The 19897-nt window shown below is 48.9% G+C and overlaps 1 protein-coding gene and 1 long non-coding RNA gene across 9 annotated transcripts in view; one reads left to right on the forward strand and one right to left on the reverse strand.

The window, feature by feature from the left end:
* The window catches only part of RBPMS2 (RNA binding protein, mRNA processing factor 2), a 45063-nt gene extending 44163 nt beyond the window's left edge, over positions 1-900 (reverse strand). For all 6 annotated transcript variants that reach the window (XR_016509805.1, XR_016509806.1, XR_016509804.1 and 3 more), the window contains exon 1: positions 694-900. Coding sequence is in view for 3 of the 6 variants with exons in the window: in XM_090270759.1 (XP_090126885.1) it covers positions 694-774 (81 nt within the window). In the remaining 3 variants the exon portion in view is untranslated. The remainder of the gene's footprint in view (positions 1-693) is intronic.
* LOC150016631 (uncharacterized) overlaps positions 577-19897 on the forward strand; it is a 34554-nt gene continuing 15233 nt past the window's right edge. For 2 of the 3 annotated variants that reach the window (XR_016509807.1, XR_016509809.1), the window contains exon 1: positions 577-765. This is a non-coding gene — a long non-coding RNA (uncharacterized LOC150016631). Of the gene's footprint in view, positions 776-19897 lie in introns of all 3 variants that reach the window. The other variant, XR_016509810.1, reaches the window with a different exon arrangement.

Genomic DNA, 19897 nt, shown 5'->3' on the forward strand with positions numbered 1-19897 from the left:
ACGGAGCCGCCTCATACTCCCAGGTCTCACCACACGGCCGGTGGACAAGATAATGCCTCCTCTACTTGAGGAGTCCCACCCAGGCCGGCTTTGGGGTCCTAGCTTGGCTGCTAGGGCAAAACCGAAGGGAGGAGCACCAGGAAGGCTCTTTACCCATCTCCTTCCCAACTCAATTAGTTGCCGGCGACCTCTTTGCCAAAGCCCGTGTTCTGGGGATACAAGGGAAGCCCGTCCACCAGCCACAACTACAGCTATAGTGAGTCAAGGTGCTGGGCGGCTGGACCGGGCCTCCAAGGTCACGGCGAGGGTCAGGGTGGAGAGGGCATGGGGCAGTGCCGGCCGCCAGACGTGCTAATCCCTCAGTTCCTTCCAGCCGACGCGGGAGCGTCGGCCACGCGGGAGGAGCACCTGGGAAGAGGGCTGCGAGCCGGGCCGAGAGTGGAGAACGAGGGACGCGCGGGCAGCAGGCGTGGGGCGGCCCGCCCCGAGCCCGGAGGGCGGGGAGACAATGCACGCCCGGCGAGGCAGTGCAGGCCGTCCGCCCCCGCCCGCCGGACACGGGCTGCTCCTCCCGGGTCGAAGGGCAGCTGCGGAAAGGCTCCGGGAGCGATAGTCAGCCCGGCCCCGCGCGCCCTCTCCCCCGCCCACCTCCGCGTGCACTTCACCCGACACGTCCCGGGGCCGCAGACCCACCTCCTCCTCCAGGGTGCCGCCGGAGCCCGAGCCCGTGCCGGTGCTGGTGTTGTGCTCGTCGTCCGGCTTCAGGTTGCTCATGGTGCGGGGGACAGGGTGGGGGTGGCGAGAGGAAGGGAATACCGAGGGCGAGCGCGGCGCCGGGCCCCGGCGAGGGAGTGGGAGGGGGCGCGGTGAGCTGTGCGCTCCGGGGGTGCGGGGCGGGGTGGCGGTGGGGGGCGCGCGGGGCGGTGAGAGGGGTGGCCGCCGCGTCGGTCCGGGGTCACATCAAGTTTGGCGGGTGCGGGAGGTGGGGAGGGGGTGCGGCGGGGGAGGCACTGGGAACCGGAGCCGAGCCCGAGCGGCCGCCGCCTCCGCCTTTTCACTGCGACCGCCGAGTGCGCCCGCGGCGGCGGCGGCGGCGGCGGCGGCGGGGGGCGGGCGCCGGGGGAGGGGGCGGGCGCCAGCGGGGGGCGGGGGCCGGAACCGGCCTCAGCTGGGGCCGGGCCAGCCCCCCGCCCTCCTCGCGGTCTCCGGGGGAACGCGCAGCCAATCCCCGCCGCCCACTGCGGGCTCTCCCCGGCCCGGACCGCTGCGCGCTAGCCCCCAGCGGGGCTTTTCTCCGCTCTCCCTCGTTGTCTCTCTTCCTTTCCTCTTTTCCTTTCTCCGCGACAAGTTTTTAAACTTTGATGAACTCGCCCAGCGAACTTTCTTAAAGGGGCCGCGCGCAACGCGCTGTTCCAGACTGCGGGGTGTGGAGCTGGGTGCCCGGCATCTCCGCCCCGGCGGCCCCACGCGGGGAGCTCCCACAGCGGGGCTCCTGGGTCGTCGGCTTCGGGAAGTAGTAGGCTCCGCTTGTACCCTGATCTGGGGTTATAGGGTCCGGCGCGCACTCATTTCACCCCCAAATTCCGCCGCCCAGACCTGGTCCACGCTCTCCTCCCTCCCAAGAGCTCAGGGCTTTGGGGGGCCGGGTTTGGAGAAGATGGCGGGGACGGGGGTGGGTGCGGACACCTGGGCTTTGGCCCTGGCTGGGTGATGTTTTGCTGCGTGACCTTGAGGAAATCACTTCCCCTCTCTGGCTCCAGGCTTCCAGCCCAGAGGGTGGAACTTAGTTCTCATGCTCCCTTCCCGCTCCCAGTCACTGAATAGGACGCAGGGTGGGGAGACGAGTCTTTGGGACCCAAATGGCCATTAGCCCCAGGAGGGGGCACCCCAAGCGACCGAGAAGGTTACATTCGTCCTCTCCTTCCCTCTCCCCCGCCCCCAGCTTTTGGGTCCTCTCTTCCCTCGGCTTAAATGCCCCCGACACAAACACACCTTCCCACCCTCGTCTTCGGAGCCCCCTGGCAGGGGGAGGGGAGAGCAGCCGCGCGCGCGGCTTGGGCGGGGCCGCGTTACTCCCCTTCGCGGGTCTCGAGGGCGCGGACCCCGGTCAGTTTTCCTCTGACTTTTGAAAACTGCTCGGACTGAGGCCGGCTGCTGCCGCCAGCTTGTAAAACTCCGCGCCCGCCTCGGGTCGCGCTTGAAGCGCAGCAGCCACGAGCTCGACGGATCTGCCCCAGAACGGGACAACTCCCCGGCGCCCCGGCCTCTGAACTCGAGCAGCGACCCGAGGAATACCGCTGAGGCTCCGCTGAGACTTGGGAAGACTGCGGGCCCCTGGCCGGGATCAGGGGGGTTGCCGAGTGTGATTTGCCTCCCTGCACCTAGTTTGTGTTCACTTTCCTGGCCAAACCAGGTAGTCGCAACTGGGTTTTAAGGTTGGAAGCGACGCGCAGTGTCAGTGGAGTGGGAGAAGTTGGGTTCGCAGTCACAAATCAGTTAGGATCCCAGACCTTGAACGAATGACTCAACCCTTCAGAGCCTCGGTGCGCCGACCTGCTAAATAAGGCTAGCACCACCACACAGGAGTATCGGGTGCAAAGTATACAATGTTCCTTAGTCTCCGCAACAAATTATAATCTCGTCCCTAGTCTGCCATTTCAGATAAATAGATTGGGGCCTAGAAATAGGCAATATCTTTCCCAGGGGCATACTCTTTCAAATAATTGTAGAGCACCTACTGTGTGCTGGTGGCTAGGCCAGAAGCACCCTGGTTTCCAGCACCCCCATTGCCAGCATTGGGTTCAGGCTCTCGTGTGAGAGAAACGGCCATTCCATGAGAGGTGCTCCACTCCGCCCAGAGTTTTTTTGTATATCCAGCCTCTGGCACCTCCAAATGGAGCCAGCCTTGTGAACCTGTAGATGTCCTGAACATCCTTCCTAGGCCGCAGTCCATTGGCATTATCTCCCCCACTCCTTCCCTAGATCTTCCACCAGGCACATGCCAACCTTGGCCCAGCAATATTATCTGCCCCCCCACCCCACCCCCACCCCTACTCCCATTCCCCCAATTCCTGCTTCAGTTCAACTCCATTTTTTTCCAGGAGGAGGAGACTGGCCAGTTTTTCAAACTCAGGTATCCTCTAGAACAGTGGTTTTCAACCTTCCTAATGCCGCGACCCTTTAATACAGTTCCTCATGTTGTGGCGACCCCCAACCATAACTAAAGCATAGTGATTAATCACAAAAACAATATGTAATTATATGTGTGTTTTCCAATGGCCTTAGGCGGCCCCTGTGAAAGGATAGTTTGACCCCCAAAGGGGTCATAACCCACAGGTTGAGAACCGTTGTCCTAGAAGTTAGTTTGCATTTTTCAGAGAAAAGGAGTCTCATCTTGCCCTTCAGGTTTCCATATTATAGATGAGGCAGGTGAGACCCAAAGAGGTGACAAATGATACTGGGGCTACTTTCTAACCCCAGCTTTCCCACCATCAGGAAAGTAATAAGAAGGCAGGTAGAGAGGGTGACCTTGAATCCCATAGGCTGGGCTATAGCTGAGGTGTATTTTCTTGGCATTTACAGGTTTAAGCTCCACTTGGGTGCAAGAGGTCTCAGGAAGGGTAAGGAGCAGGATGCTGACATTTATAAAGTACCTATTTCTTCCTGCCCCAGGTAGTTAAATGTAGTCACACCTAAGTCTCTCATTGTTCCTGCTATTCCTAGTTCTAGAATAGAAAACCAAGGCCCAGAAGTGTGAGGGAAACTTGCCTAGCTACTAGTAGATGACATGGATGGTGGGAAAAGTGTGAAATAGCCCAGTGACAAGATTCTTCTGATTTTGTGACCTTGGGCAACCTACCAGTTGAGTATCAATTAGTTCATCTGTGAAATGGGGATACAAGTGCACAACTTCAAAGATGTATTATGTAGGTTAAGTAAGAGTTCATGGTAAGCTCTTCTTGGTTGTGATTATTACCCTTGATTTTACTGCTAGTTTGAAGGTTAAGGTCAGAGTGGTACAGGTCAAGGTTGGAGACTGGATCATTTCAACCCAAAGTTCTTGAGCTCTCTCCTTCCCTTTCCTCCTTTCCTCTGGGCCACACAGTTACCTAGATCCCAAGTTCAAATTTGAAGCAAACAGCATTTCCAAAAAAGGCTGTGGCAGAAGATCCAAGTTTGAATATAGATGACCATGGCAACCTGTATGACCACAGGCAGGTAGTTTAATGTCCCTAAGGCTACAGTTTCTCATGGTAAAATTAGAGATGCCTTTCAGGATTTCATGAGTGTTATCCAGGCTTTCTTGGTGTTAAATGAAATTCTAGCTGTGAAAGTCTATGAAGGCCTCGAAGCTCTAGGGAACTAGAGGAGTGATTATAAAATCAGTGTCTCCCCACTCCCTCCGCATAATATTATTTCTTCTGTTCCCACATGGATGAAAATTAGGGGAGGACCCTGAGGACAGGGATGGTATTTTTTTCTCATCTTTGAATTCTCAGTGCCCAGGTCAGGTCCTCCTGGTAGAAGGGGTTTAGTAATAAATAGTGAATGAATGAAAGGCTTGGGTTACCATGGAAAAAATCCCTAAGAGAAGTATTTTATACTAACAAGTCAATGACTGCCTTTTCTTCCCTCTTCCAATGTGGGAGAGAACATGGGATACCAGGAACCTGAAAGGTAAGTAGAAGATTAAAAAACAACAGTTGGAAACCCAGAAGGGGTGTCTGGGCAGGTCAAAGGTTCCTGGCCTGGACTCTGGGTTTCCATCTTACACCTCCTTCTCAGCAGCCAGAGCCCCTGCCCTGCTGCCAGTTCCTATCCAACCACTGGTACAGTGGCCTTTGCAGATGGGGAAACAGGTTCAACAGCTGAAATCAACTCACCTGAGGTCACACAGCCAGGCGTTGAGTTCATTTTATACTTTCTAATTAATTTCAAAGGCAGATGGCTTGAAATTTTTCTTTTTCTAAGGAAAACAAACTAATCAAAGATCTCTTCATATAGAGCCCTCAAATGATCTTTTACCCCCCAGAAAGTATGTATTTTAAAAAAAATGTTTTAAGTTCTGGCAATCATTCAATGGTACTTGCTAAACTTTTACTGGTTTTGAGTCCTTCCCAGGGAACCAAAGGTCACTGAGAATGCCACTCTGGCCTGCTGCCCTGCCTGAGTTGCTGGTCTCCTAGAGCCTGGGAGAAGGCCCCCTAAGCCAGACAAATTGCAGAATTGCCTGGCACGCTGGGAAGCTGGCCCCACTAGACAGTTTCCGAGAAAGACCTATGAACTAAAAGTGGAAATAGTTATACTTGACCAGGGTCCAGTGGGGCAAGTGATAGTTTTCTGGGCACTGGGCTCTGCATAGAGTGAGGTGGGGCTGGGCAAGGAGGGATGGAAGTTGGCCCTACCTTGACCACTGAAGGTGACAGTGAGGCTCCTTTTAGGCTTTTTTGCCTTCCAACAAGCCCCTTACTCAGCAGGGGAAGGGAGCAGCTGCACTGATTCTCTCTTAGACTTTAGGGATTTAAGGAGGCAGTAAGGGGAGAGGGAAATTCCTAACCCAAACGACTGCTTCCACCAAGGTGAACATTGAGGATCATGGAATAGAAAGGTCCCTAGCTGTCATTCAAGCCAATGGACCTCACACTTGGTTGCCTTTTGAAGAAGACAGACTTCTGTGGCCCATCTGAAAACAACTATATCCAAATCTCTAGGGGCAGACCTGGGAAATGTCCTTGTACCCTAGCAACTAGAACCCTAGGACCTGAATCTAACTGCCCACATCAAACACTTGAATCTCCACCAGATGCTAATCCAGCCTTTGCCTGAACTTGGAGAGAAGCAACTCACATCACCCACACCAAATGGCTCATTCCACTGCTATACCTCTAGCTCTACTTATAGCAATATTTTTACCAGAAAATATTTGTCAAGTACTTCGCCACTGATTTCTTAGCACAAAGTCTAAGCTTCAAAGTTCTAGACTGAGACAGGCTTAGATTCAAACCTTTTGCACTTTATATTTGTTTTTATGACTTTGTCCAAAGTGACTAAGGACTCTGAGTCTCAATTTATTCATTTGTGAAACGGGGACAGCTGATGTGGAGTTATAGAACAATGCTTGGCATTATGTCTTGTTGATTCAAATTTTAAGTTGTGGAAATTCCAGTCAAGATGGAGGCATAGGTGGACACACTTCACCTCCTAATGCAACCATAGAAAGAATTACAACCAGATCTCAAAACTAATAACACCCAGAACCATCAGAAAATCTAGCTGTATGGAAGTCTGACAACCAAGGATTTAAAGAAGACACATTTATCCAGACGGGTGGGAGGAGCAGAATCACAGAGACGGTGTAGAGATTGCTGTGGAGGGTCAGCTGGGAGGGATAACTTGGGAGATAACCAACCTATCTGATGCAGAGTTCAAAACGCTGGTTATCAGAAAACTCTTTGAGTATGACAAAGAAAATAAAAAGAAGAAATAAGGTGACACTAAGTGAAATAAAGAATAACCCACAGGAAACCAACAGAGAAAGGAAGGAAGCCAGAGTTCAAACTGATGATTTGGAACACAAGGAAGTGATAAACATTCAACCAGAACAAAAAGAAGAAATAAGAATTCAAAAAAAAAAAAAATGGATAGGCTTAGGGGACATCTTCAAACATGCCAACATTCGAGTCGTAGGGATGCCAGAAGGAGAAGAGGGAGAGCAAGACATTGAAAACTTACTTGAAAAAATAATGAAAGAAAATTTCCCTAATTTGGCAAAGGAAATAGACATACAAGTCCAGGAAGCACAGAATCCCAAACAAGCTAGACCTAAAGAGGACCACACCAAGACACATCATCATTAAAATGCCAAAGGTTAAACATATAAAAGAGAATCTTAAAAGCAGCAAGAAAAAAGCAGAGCGTTACCTACAAAGGAATTCCCATGAGTCTATCAGCTGATTTCTCAAAAGAAACTTTGCAGGCAAAAAGTGACTGGCAAGAAGTATTCAAAGTGATGAAAAGCAAGGACCTACAACCTAGATTACTCTATCCAGCCAAGCTATCATTTACAATGGAAGGGCAGATAAAGTGCTTCCCAGACAAGGTAAAGCTAAAGGAGTTCATCACCAAGCCATTATTACCTGAAATGGTAAAGGAACTTATCTAAGAAAAAGGTCAAAACTATGAACATTAAAATTACAACAAACTCACAAGTATCAACAATTGAATCAAAAAACAAAGTAAACAACAGGAACAGAATCATAGCTATGGAGATCATTCGGAGGGTTATCAGCTGGGAGGGGGAATGGGGAGAATGGGGGAAATGGTGCAGGGATTAAGAAGCATAATTGGTAGGAACAAAATAGACAGGGGGAGGTTAAGAATTGTACAGGAAAGAATGAAGCCAAAGAACTTACATGCATGACCCGTGCACATGAACTGAGAGTGGTGGGATTGCTAGAGGGAAGAGGATACCAGGCAGAAGGGGGCAAAAGGGGAAAAATTGGGACCACTGTAATAGCATAATCAATAAAATATACTTAAAAAAAGAAAGTTGAACCCTGGCTGGTGTGGCTCAGTGGATTGAGCGTCAGCCTGTGAAATGAAAGGTCACTGGTTCAATTCCTGGTCAGGGCACACACCTGGGTTGTGGGCCAGGTCCTCAGTTGGGGTTGTGCAGCCAATCGATGTAATTAATTAAATAATTTTAAGAAATCTTTTTTTAAGAAAGGATATTGAACATTAAGTCTCCCCCCCAACCCTATCCCCTAGCAACTGGTAAAAGTTCCAGGGATATTCTGAGCATTTATAAACATTTGTGTGTATAGTTTTTCATATAAATGGTAGCGTTCTGTATATATTGTTCTGTACCTTGTTTCTTTGACTTAGCAGAAATCTTGAAGATTATTCTACATTAACACTTTAACAGACTGACTATGTCCTTTTTAACATCTCTATACTGTTCCATTTTATGGATATGCCCAGGTTTATATAGCTTGTCCCCTTCTGATGGGCATTTAGATTGTTTCCAGTCTTGCTGTTTCAAACAAGGGCTGCTCTACTTAGCCTTGACGTGGGTCACTTCACACAGACCTTTATCTGGGGAAATTCCTAGGAGTGGAACTGCTGGGTCAATGGGCATGTGCCTTTTAATTTTTCCAGTTGCAAAACTAATGCATACTTATATGAATTTCAAACTCTGAAGCTCAAAGGCTAAAAAAATGACAGAAGCCCTCCCCACAACCTCAGACTATGCCTCTGAGGTGGGGTTGCTCCCTCTTCTTGTCTGCCTCCCTTTTCTGGACACTTCCTCTCTGGCCCTGGGCCTGCAGCTTTCAGAGTCTTCCCTGCCTGCCTGATACCGGGTCTCCCCTCCTCCTACTCCTCACCCTCTTCCTTCCCTCCTTCTTCATTAGAGACTTGACATCTCCCCAGGACCTGGGCTGGGACTGAGACTCGCAGTCAAATATAACCTATTATCACCGAACCTACCAGCGTCAGGCCCCTGGCAGTACTTTCGAGTCATAGATTGCTCAAATCAAAAGATTAGGAGCTCCTCATCCAACTCTCACACTGCACCTTACGTAGGAGGCAGCCAAAGCACAGAGAAGGGAAATGTGGCTCAGTGAGTGAGTGGGTTTACAGAGCCAGAAGAGAAGACACATTCTACCCAAGAACTATTTCATTCCTTTAATAAACAGTTTGAGTAACTAATGAAAGCCCACTGTGTTAGGCACTGGGCTCTAGCAGTGAATGAGGGAGAAACTTCACCTTATGTTCAGGGAGATCAATAAAAAAAACAAGTAAAGTATTTCACTTACAAGTGCCTTGTAAGCATAAAGATTGACTTGGCCCCAAAAGTCTTAATTGGGTGGTGATGTCTGAGCTGGAACCTGAACGACAAAAAGAGCCAGCTAAACCAGCATATGCAAAGGTCCTGAGATAGGAAGAAAATTTGTGTATTTGACAGACGAGAAGAAGGCCAATGTGACTGGAGCAAATGAGGTGGCAAAGGTACATTGGTCTAATCCCTTAGGGTCTTGGAGACAGAGTGAGGTCATTCTTCAAACCCATAAAGTCAACTTCTTCCTACCTGCTTCCTCTGTCCCCAATAGCTCATCCTGGAGAACACAGCAGGGAGTCCCTGAGCCCTTGCTGAATGGATAAATGGTGTGAGAGGTGGGTGAGGGAAGAGGGGCAGAAAGGTTTGTTCCAGTCCCAGATTACCAGCCCCAGGTTACTCGCTGTGTAGCTTGAGGCCTGCCTGTTGTTTATCATAATGGCAACCAGCACTTAGAGGACTCCCTGAGCCATGCAGTTGTCTGTTGCAACTTCTCTACTCTGTCCTTGTAGCTATAGTGGGAAAGCAGCCACAGACAATGCAAAAACATGTGCATGGCTCTGTTCAAATAAAAGTTTATTTACAAAACCAGGCTATGGGCCAACCCATGCCTTAGTCCTTAAAACGTGTCAGGTACAGTCTATGAACCTACCTACATGTATTGACACCTTTATTAGAGGCCATACAGGTAATTGTTCTTTATCACGTTTTGGTCTTGGCCTCCCACACTGAGACTCAAGTGGTATATTTGGGGGCTGGCTCCAGAAATCTACAGACTTACAGAGTTGTACACATAGCTTGGGAGGTTAAGGACCCTCTGAGGCCTTTGTGGGCCCCTTGGATGCATGATCCCTAAGGCCTCTCCTGCCTCAGACAGTGACTAGGTTGTGGTGCTAGGAATTGTGGAGTGCCAGCAGGAAGACTGAGATAGAGGAGGAATCGTGGACTTCTGGAATGGGTGGTGCAGTCTGGGACAGTAGTCTAAAGGCCAGTTGACAAGAGGCCTCCGCTCAACCTCTCCGCTGCAGTCTGTATCATGAACTCTAGACAGCTGTCTTCCCAGCGAAATGTGGCCCACTTGGCCCCTGAAGGACTTCCTTTCCGAAGTGAATGGCAGAAAAAACCTAGCTGGTGGAGAAGCCCTGCAGGAGGCACCTGCCCAGTCAATTCTGTGCCTACGCTGTACAATGTAGCAGGATTAGACTCATTCTTTCCAACTATGGGTGTTTATGAGCACCTACTGTATACCAAAGACGACACTGGGCCCCACCAGGGACAAAGCAGGCTTCAGCCAGGCCAGCTGGGAAGACCCCTGGGAGGCAGCGGTGCTGGAGCCCAAGTGGAGCCCACAGATGGGTAGCTGGAGGGTGTTCCAGCCAGAGGGAAGAGCATGGGTGTGGGAAAGCTCAGTGTGTGCAGGTCAGATTTGGCTGGAGTGTCAGGTGAAAAGACAAGGAGAGTTGGGTCCACGGAGGGCCCTGGTGTGAGCTAGTTCAGGAGGTGGAGAGAGGGCCAGGCACTGGGCCTCACAGAGCTTCACAGGAAGGGGTTAGGGAGGAACAGTGAATCCGGGGCCAGGTGGAGGGCAGCTCGACTGCACTGAGAAGAAAGCTGGATTTGGTAGGTGCTGCAGGAAGTGAGTTTGGGAGGCTCCATTGCCCCCTGCCACCTCCCCCCAACCCCACAACAGCTCTGGGTGGTCCACAGTGTTCATTAGCATGTGAAAGGCTTAGAAAGAAGAGGGGTGTTGGAGACGAGATTGGTTTAGCTGCTGGGTGGGGGGTGCCTCACTGAGGCTCACAAGACTTCCTGGAAGAACATTCCAGACAGGTAAACTTAAGCAGGTATTAAAAGTTGTAACCATATGACAAGATTGAGTATATTTTTTCCAATGTTTTGAAGTAAACTAGCCTCAGAAAGATGGATGGAATAATTGTGGTGGGGCAGACATAACCAAACCTAAGGCAGCCTGAGCCTTGTCCATCACTAGAGGACCCTGTCTCCCCTCCCAAGATTTTTAACGCAAAAGTCTGGGGTTGCTAATTTTTCCAGAAGCTGCTCCAAGATCACAGAGCAGGAATATAGGGAAACCAGGACAGGACTGGAAGCCAAGTATTTCCAACCTCAAACTTCTTACTTTCAACCTCGAGGGCATGCAACTTGGCAATTAAATTTAACTCTTAAAAGGTTGGGATGAAAAGTTAGTAGCTACATTAAGCCCTGACAGGTGTGGCTCTGTTGGTTGGAGCATTGTCCATTAACTCAGGGTTGCAGGTTCGATTCCCAGTCAGAGCACATTCCTAGGTTGAGGGTTTGGTCCCCGGTCTAGCACGTACTGGTATGTAGGACCCCGAGTTTGGGCACGTACAGTAGGCAACCAGTCGATGTTTCTCTCTTTCTCTCTCCCTCCCTCTCTCTCTAAAAGCGAGGGGAAAAAAATGTCCTCGGGTGAGGGTAAAAAAAAAGTTAGCAGCAACATTAAATCCATGGCTGGTAGATGAAGCAGTCAGGTCCCCCTTTCATTTCCACTACCTCAGAGTGGATTGCCCAGCTGCCACCCTTCCCAAGCCTCCAGCTCTAGTGCTGCTTGTTCTGAGACAGTGAAACTGTAATAAATGGCGGGGTCTCAGGCCTGGGGGCTTGGTGGTGCTGCTGAAACCAGCAGGCTGAGAGGAGGAAACAATTTTGTAGGATAATCATAGTTAATTTGCCATCAGACAGACTTGGATCTACCACTTATCAGCTCTGTGGCCTAGCACAATAAATGTGCTATCTGAGCCTCAGTTTCCCCAAATTGTTAAATGGGGATAGCACTAGTACCTGCCTCACAGTGTGTGTGAAGATGAGATATGCTACTGTGTGTAAGACAGTCAGTTCAAGGCCTGTATATATATATATATATGGTACAGACATACACATGGCTTTTTTTTTTTAAACTAGATTACTCGTTTATCTACATCTCTTTGATTATTAGTATCATTATCCTCAGGTGGTTGGGATGGGTCCTGAGGTTCCTTTAACATTCTGCAAGACTATAAGTTCACATTTTGGGTCTGAGATTCCACAAGCTATTGGAGCTGCAGGTCTAGAGGTCAAGAGAGAGGTCTGGAGTGGAAACTGGTCTAAGAGAGGGCAGCACAGCTCAAAGGTGGTCTTGGGTATCGGGAGCCATAAAAGGGGGTGGGGCATCTTTTGGAGGACACAATGTGCTGAGGAAATCAGGAGATGCCACCTGCTATCGGAGCTTCTCTCCCTTTTCAATTCGTGCCAAACACTCCGCCTCCCCCATCCTTGGTCCCATTTAGAGTCAGTCTCAGCTAGAGAACAAATCAGGGCTCTGAAGTCAAAACACCGGAGGTTGCATCTTGCCCTCCAAGCTGTGTGAACTTGGGTAAGTCATTCAGTGTTGCTAGTAGGCAGTTTCCCCATCTGTGCAAAGGGGTATATAATAATGCTAGCCCCAAGCCCTGGCTACTGTGGCTCAGTTGATTGAGCGTCGGCCTGTGAGCCAAGTGTCGCTGGTTCGATTCTCAGTCAGGGCACATGACTAGGTTGCACATCAGGTCCCCAGCTGGGGGCGCGAGTGAGAGGCAACCACACAGTGATGTTTCTCTCCCTCTCTTTCTCCTTCCCCTTCTCTCTAAAAATAAATAAACAATTATTTAAAAATAATACTAGCCCCAAAGTAAAGTTGAGAGGATGGGTCTGGACTCTAAGAGGGGATATGAAAGCACTGAGCAAACTCTAAAAGCCACACAAATGCAGGGCATAACTTTTCTCACAGACCTGATACCAATGGCCCCTTTCCCATGAAGCCTCCCCAGACTGCCGAAATGGAATTGATTTCTTCCCCCACTGATGTCCTGCTGCTCATCTGAAGCTTAGATATACATCTGCCGCCCCCATCCAGAGGCAGGATTCTCAGGGAAAGACAGGTCTCCTAAATGCTGACCCATATCTCCTGACACCCCTCTTCTGGCCTGTGCCCAGCACTCTCCTAGCACTTGTTTACAGGATGCAGGAGCAGCCCCAGGTTCATCCTATTTGGCTCTTCCCCCTGACCAAGTACCCTGGCAGCTGGCGCACGGGGGAGTCCTTAACCCAGGTGGGCCAACAAGTCCTTCTCTAAGAATTTACACTTGGGCCTGGGATTAACAAGGAGTCCACTCAGCACCTCCCTGAGTAATTAAACCTGTAACATGCAAAGCTGGTAGCTTTCCTTTTCTATCATGTAAATGGGGAAACAGAGAGAGCTGTGATCAGGGAAGCTAACACAAGTGTTAGAGAAGGCTTCCTGGGCTCCATCACTTTTGGAGCTTTTCTTCCAGTAAATTCCCTTTTGGGCCTAAACCAGTACTTGGTGGATTCTAATACTTTCTGATCTTTTTAGAAAAAGAAACTAAACCTCAGAAAGGTTTACCAGCGTGCCCGAGGTAATAGTGAGTTAGCAGTGGAGAAACCACATCATATCTACCTCCTAATCATGTTTTAAACAGATTATTCAGGTGAAATTGGCGAACACATATTGTAAGGTGTGCAATTTGGTAAGCTCTGACATAGGTATACATTTGTGAAACCACCACATTCAAGATAATGAACAAATCCATCACCCACCAAAGTTTCCTCCTGCCTGTTCCTAACCCCTCCAGCTCCTCCCTGAATTCACCCCAAACAACTGCGCTGCTTTTAGTCACTATAGATTAGTTGGCATTTTCTAGGATTTTATATAAATGGAATCATACACTATGGATTTTTGGTCTTCTTTCAGTCAGCATAATTATTTTGAGATCCATCCATCTTGTTATATATCTTAATAGATCATTTCATTTTTGTTGCATAATTGAGTACTAATTAACTACATGGATATACAACATTCACCTGTTGATGGACATTTGGGTTGTTTCCTACTTCTGGCTGTTACAAATAAAACTAGTAAGAATATTCCTGTATGCTTTTATTTCTTTTGGAGAAATAACTAGGAGTGGAATGGTTAGATCATGATAGATGTATGCTATGTTTAACCTCTTTAAAAACTGCTAAAACTTTTCCAAAGTGGTTATGCTGTTTTAACACTCCTCTCAGCAGTGTGCGAAAATTCTAGTTGCTTCATAGCCTCACCAAATTCTTGGTTTCAGTCTTTTTAATAGAAATCCTAACAAGTATCTATAGTTTTATAGTTTAAAGTTTTATCTTTAGATCTGTCATCTATTTTGAGTTTATATATATATATATTTTTCAATTATATATATAATATCAATTATATATTTTATGTATATAATATATAGTATATTATATATGTAATGTATATGTGTCAATCATATATAATATGCATTAATCAAATTTATTTCGTGTGTGCGTATGACTCTTCAATTATGCCAGCATTATTTGTTGAAAAGATTATTCTTACAATGAATTCACTTTCTTTAATAGATACAGGATTATTTAGGTTATTTCTTCTTTTTTTTTTTTTTAAGATTTTATTTATTTTTAGAGACAGGGGAAGGGAGGGAGAAAGAGAGGGAGAGGAACATTGATCGGTTGCCTCTCATATGCGCCCTGACCTGGGACCAAACCCACAACCTAGGCATGTGCCTTGACTGGGAATTGAACTGGCCACCTTTCACTTTATGGGATGACACCCAACCAACTGAGCCACACTGGGCAGGGCTGCATTTCATACATTTTGGTATGTTGTGTTTCTATTTTCACTTATTTCAAGTATTTTCTAACTTCCCTTGTGATTTCTTGGACCAATGGTTATTTCACAGTTGTCACTTAATTTCCATGTATCTGTGAATTTTCCCAATTTCCTTTTGTCATTGATCTCTAAATTCATCCTATGTTTTTATTTTAAAAGATGTTTTTCCTAAGTAAAACATTTTAGATTGATATTTATTTATTTTTTTTTTTGTATTTTAAAAACATGGCTCCACTTCTCACTTGCATTGTTTGTGAAGAGAAAATCTGCTATCCTTATTTTTGTTTGTATGTAATATGTCTTTTTTTGCTGGCTGCTTTTAAGTTGTTCTTTTTATCACTTTTTAAAAGCAATTTAGAATATATCTTGGTATAGCCCCCCCCCCCCCCCCCGCTTTTCTTGGCTGTGTACAGTGTATTTTATTGATGGTACATATTAAGCCCCTCCATTTCTTCAGGAAGTCTAGGGTGGAAATTGTGTCCAGGATGAGAGAGTCTCAGTATATTTGGAGACTGAATTGGGGCAAGGACTCTCCAGCAGCTAAAGGCCTCTTCTTTCCTCTTATGTTTTTGGTGCAGCTGGTGGTCCAGGGGACTCTTACTCTTTGGAGGCCATATAGAGGCTGTAAGTTCCATCACCCTGTTGCTGTGGTCAACTTCACTGTCATACCAGGGAAGTGAGCTTGACAAAGTGGTTGTTGAGGGCAATACAAACCCCAGCATTAAAGGTGGAGAGTGGGTGTCTCTGTTAAAGTCACAGGAGACAACCTAGTCTTTAGTGTAGCCCAGGATGCCTTTTAGAGGTCCTCTGATACCTCCTTCACCAGCTTCTTGATGTCATCATATTTGGAATCTTTCACCAAATGATAGATCAGATCCACAACCTATACATTGGGAGGAAAGGACATGGAAGGCCATGTCAGTGAGTTCTCATTCCCCTCAGGAATGACCTTGCCCACAGCCTTGGCAGCACCAGTAGGAGCAGGGCAGCCCCATGGCTGTCACACCACAGCTTCCCAGAGGGGCCACCCATGGTTTTCTGGGTGGCAGTGATGGCATGGATGTGGTCATGAGTCCCTCCACAATGCCAGAGTTGTCATGGATGACCTTGGCTGGGGGTGGGTGGGGGGCAGCATGGAACATGTAGACCATGTAGTCGATTTCAATGACGGGGCCATCGATGGCAATACCCACTTTGCTGGAGTTAAAAGCAGCCCTGGTGACCAGGTGCTCAACACAGCCAAATGCGTTCACTCCCTCCTTAATCATTGTGTCTAGATGTGGCTGTCTGTTGAACGGGGAAGGTCAGAGTGCTTGATATAGTTTCTTTATGTTTATTGTGCTTGGGGTTTATTAAGTATCTTACACCTGTGGATTTATAGTTTTCATCAAATGTGGAAGTTTTTGTTGTTTTTTTTTCTTCAAATAATTTTTTCTGTCCTTTTGTCTCCTTTGGAGATTCCAATTACACATACATATTAGGTCTCCTGAAGTTGCCTCACAGCTCACTGATGCCATGTTATTATTATTTCTAAGCTTTTCTTTTTTCTCTCTCTTTCATTTTGGATAGTTTTTATTATTATGTATTCAAGTTCACTAATTTTCTGCCACATCTAATGTCCCATTAATCCATGCTTTTGAGTCAAAAACTCTCCTGAGGTCTCTACTCAATGCCCCATTAATTGTGAGGTTTCCCCTCTAGTAGGTGGGAGCCAGCACTGTTCCTAGCCTGGTGTCAGCTCCTAGAATTGTTCTCTTTAATTCTATGCGTAGCTCTTGCCATGCTTTCTGGGAGTTCCCTCACATATAGGCACTGAGCTGAATTACTAAGGAAGTGCCCTCTATAGAGCTCCAGAGAGCTCCATGCACCTCTCGCCTTCCCAGTTCTCTGCCTTGTGTCTCCAGACTCCTGGCTTCACCCTTCCAGTGCAGGGAGCCCACCGGACTCCACCTGCCTTCCTCTTGTTCTGCTCTGGTCTGGAAACTGTTCAGGCAGTAAAGTGGGGCTCACCTCTTTGTTTCCTGACTTTCAGGAGTCACTGTTTGTCATTGTCTGGCATTCAATGTCTTGAGAATCCTTGTTTAACATATTTTGTTGGGTATTTTGGTTGTCTTAGGTGAGAATGTAAATCCAGACCCTGTTGCTCCATCTTGGCTGGAAGCGGGAATCCTCATGATCACTTGTTAGTTGGCTCGGCTGGCATTCACTGAGGGCCAGCCTGCTGAGCAACCACCTCACACCGGGAGTCTCCCAAGACTCCACCTCTTCCTATCCCAGGGCCTTCAGGGCCCTTTCCCCTGTCTGGAGTGCTTGTTCTAGCTCCCAGGCCTTCTCTGATCCCTGTGTAAAGTGAATTGTTCTTTTATTTCCCATCACACTTAGCTTTCTTTTACAGCTTATTTTACTAGAGTGTAGGCAGGAATTCTTGTCTGATTCCCTGGAGCCTGCTCAGGGTCAGGCACACTGTAGGTGTTCAATAAATATTTATGAATAGTGAGGTCTTCACATATTTCACGGTGCCTGTCATATAACAGCTCAGTCAAATAGGGGATGGTCGGCTGATGGGAACACAGCTCCCTGTCTTGCTAGCAGAGAAGGGATTCTGGAGCCCTGGACTGAAGCCACACTCTCCCCAGTGATAACCAAAGGCCAAGCAAACCTGCCATGGAGGGCTGACAGGTGGGGTTGATGAGATCCAGACCCAGGCCTCTGGGCCTCAGCAGAGCCCGACGGAACCGGACGCTGGGCAGGAGCCAGAGCCAAGCTTCCATGACGTCTTTAAGCGCCATGCCCCTCCCTGGGCCCTTGGGAAAGCTTCAGGCCTCACGCATCCCACTCAGAGCTGCCTGCCACCAGGGTCTGGGGCAAGATGGAGCCATCCTCCTGGTTCTGGTCCCAGATCTAGCTGTGTGAGCTCTATGACTATTACTGCACTCACAGAATTACAGATTGACTCTCTAAAGTGAAAAATACCTTGTTAACTGGAAACTGAATTGGAAAGGCCTTAGGAAGCTTCTGTTCGAAATCCCTATTTTTGACTGAGGTTTAAATGAGATAATGTATGTAGACTGCTTAGCACCAGGCCTGGGACTTTATGTTTTATTCTAGCTACTAACCTGCTGCCTTCCTCTGGCTAAGCAACCTGTGCCTTGGTGCCTCCCTGCTTCTCCACAGCCCTCTTCCCCACCCTCAGCCAGGGCCTTGATCCATCTGTCTTCAATAAGGCTTACAGCTAGCATATTCTGAGCACTTATGAGGTACCAGCCCATGAGCGAAGCATTTTGTGTGCATCACCTAATTCTCTTGTTATAGAACGAGACCAGTATTACTGAGGCTCAGAGATCCTAGGTAAACCCGCCCAAGGCTCTACAAGTAGTAAGTGTGGAAGCAGCATTCAGACCCGAGAGTGGGCAGTCTCTAAGCTTCTAGGTCTGGCTTCCCTTAGCAGCCTCTTCTAATAAAGTGCATTTTCCAGCAGCTGCCACTTCCCGGGCCTCCGGGAAGCTTTCTGAATGTCGGTTTGGTTAGTCATCTAAAGGGGGCAACACAGGGTCTAAAACCTCCAGCTGAGAATCTGCCCTGAGGCCTAACTATGAGGTTTTTGGAAGGTGGTGCTGAGGATATCTGAGGGTCAAAGATAATCTGTGTCAAAAACACAGCCCTGGGGGAAGGTAGGGGAAGCCCAGAGACCAGGCTTCCCTTCAGCAAGTACCTTGCTGGCTGGTTCTCTAGGAAACCTCACTATATGTCCCCCACAGGATGGTGGTGCAGGCAGGTGAATGGAATCCAGTCCTGTGGGAGCTCCATGGGGCAAGGTCACCTCTGATGGGGCCCCAGCGGGTGGCCTCTCTAGGAGGCAGTGGGACTTAAACCAGCCTTGGAGGACCTCACCAATCTGAATGAAGGAAAACGAGGATGGGTTGGACAGGCTTTCCAGCACAGGGAAGCCAGGAGTGCCGGGGAGGCATCCAGCCTTTCCCATGCCCCTTTAGTGTGCCCCACTGTGTGTCCATGCCGCAGTCCCCCAACTGAGGGGTTGTTAGTGTGCCTGGCTGGTAAGGGTCCCAGACTGCAGGCGGGATGTGCTGAATGCCAGGTCATGAGGTGGATTATTTTGAGGGAGGCCATGGGAGGTTCCCAAGCCTCAGGTTACCTGAGCAATGTGTGGGGTGGTTATCAGAGAGGAAGAGAACGAAGGAGGCTGGCAATGGTGCACAGGCTGTCAGAACAGTCTAGATGAGCTATGAGGCAGGCCTGGGCCAGGACAAGAGCCTGAAAACAGAGGCCTGGGGGATTCGGCTGGGCTGATGGGAGATACAGGAGGTCTGATCTGGAAGGGATCCCAAAGATCATCTACCCAACCCACCTGTTTTGCACAGGAAGACTGAGGCCCAAAGAGGAAAAGGCGCTTGCCTAAGGGCACACAATGGGTTAATGGTAGAACCATGCTAGAAAGACCCTGGGAAGTTCAAGGATACTCCCATTAAAGCAAGGAGCTGAACTCCTCCTATAATAGACCCTCCTCCCCCAGGAAGCAAGTCCACACCTGAGGTTATCAGGGGTCCCAGTGAGACCCAGCTTGGCTTCTGTCTCATAGTAGGACCCCTGGCCTCCCTTCCCTTTCCCTGGACCACAGTTTGCTCATCTGTGAAATGAGGCCATTGGACAAGCTGACTGATATGGCCCCTTTCTGCTCTAACTGCTCAAAGGAAGACGAGGCTAGGCCTTCTTCCTCACTCTGCCCCCCACCCCCCAGTTCAGCCTGACACGGACTCACATGCCTGAGGAATGAGTGGTGCCTGGTCCCGAGGAGGCAACATGATCTGTAAAGGATCCCTGACCCTCCTTTTGAACCCTGGAGAGGGCATCTCAGTCATGTGAGGACCACAGGGGGATTAGTCGGGCTGAGATGGGAGGGAGGCAGCCACCTGAGGAAAGACTAGGAAGAGGGAAGAGAAGCAGGTAGGAGAGGGAGGGCCATGGGCCTCAAGGGGAAAAGAACTGAGCTGTGGGAAAGGGTCCCGCTGGGGTCCTGCCGTGGGAAGGGGCTTGGCCTGGGTCCTTTGGAGGGGTGTGGGACATGCTGCCTCCTAGCTCTAAGTTTCTGAGTGCGTGAACCAAGTCAAGGTGAGCTGTTGAGGTGGGCTTGGAACTGAGGAGGAGGGGAGGAAAGGTGTGTGGACCTGAAGAAAGGAGAGGGGGGCAGAAGGGGAGGAGTCAGGGCCCCACCTGAGAGGTGCAAAACAGGCCTCGGAAGGGTCTGTGCCCAAAGCTTTGAAGGATGCCTGGTCCCTGATGAGAGTCACTGTCAAGTGTGCACACAACATCAGGCAGAAGGAGACCTGGCAGAGAAGGGGAGAAAG

The sequence above is a fragment of the Furipterus horrens genome, unplaced genomic scaffold, assembly GCF_987537825.1.
Source record: "Furipterus horrens unplaced genomic scaffold, mFurHor1.1.pri manual_scaffold_3, whole genome shotgun sequence".
Lineage (NCBI taxonomy): Eukaryota > Metazoa > Chordata > Mammalia > Chiroptera > Furipteridae > Furipterus > Furipterus horrens.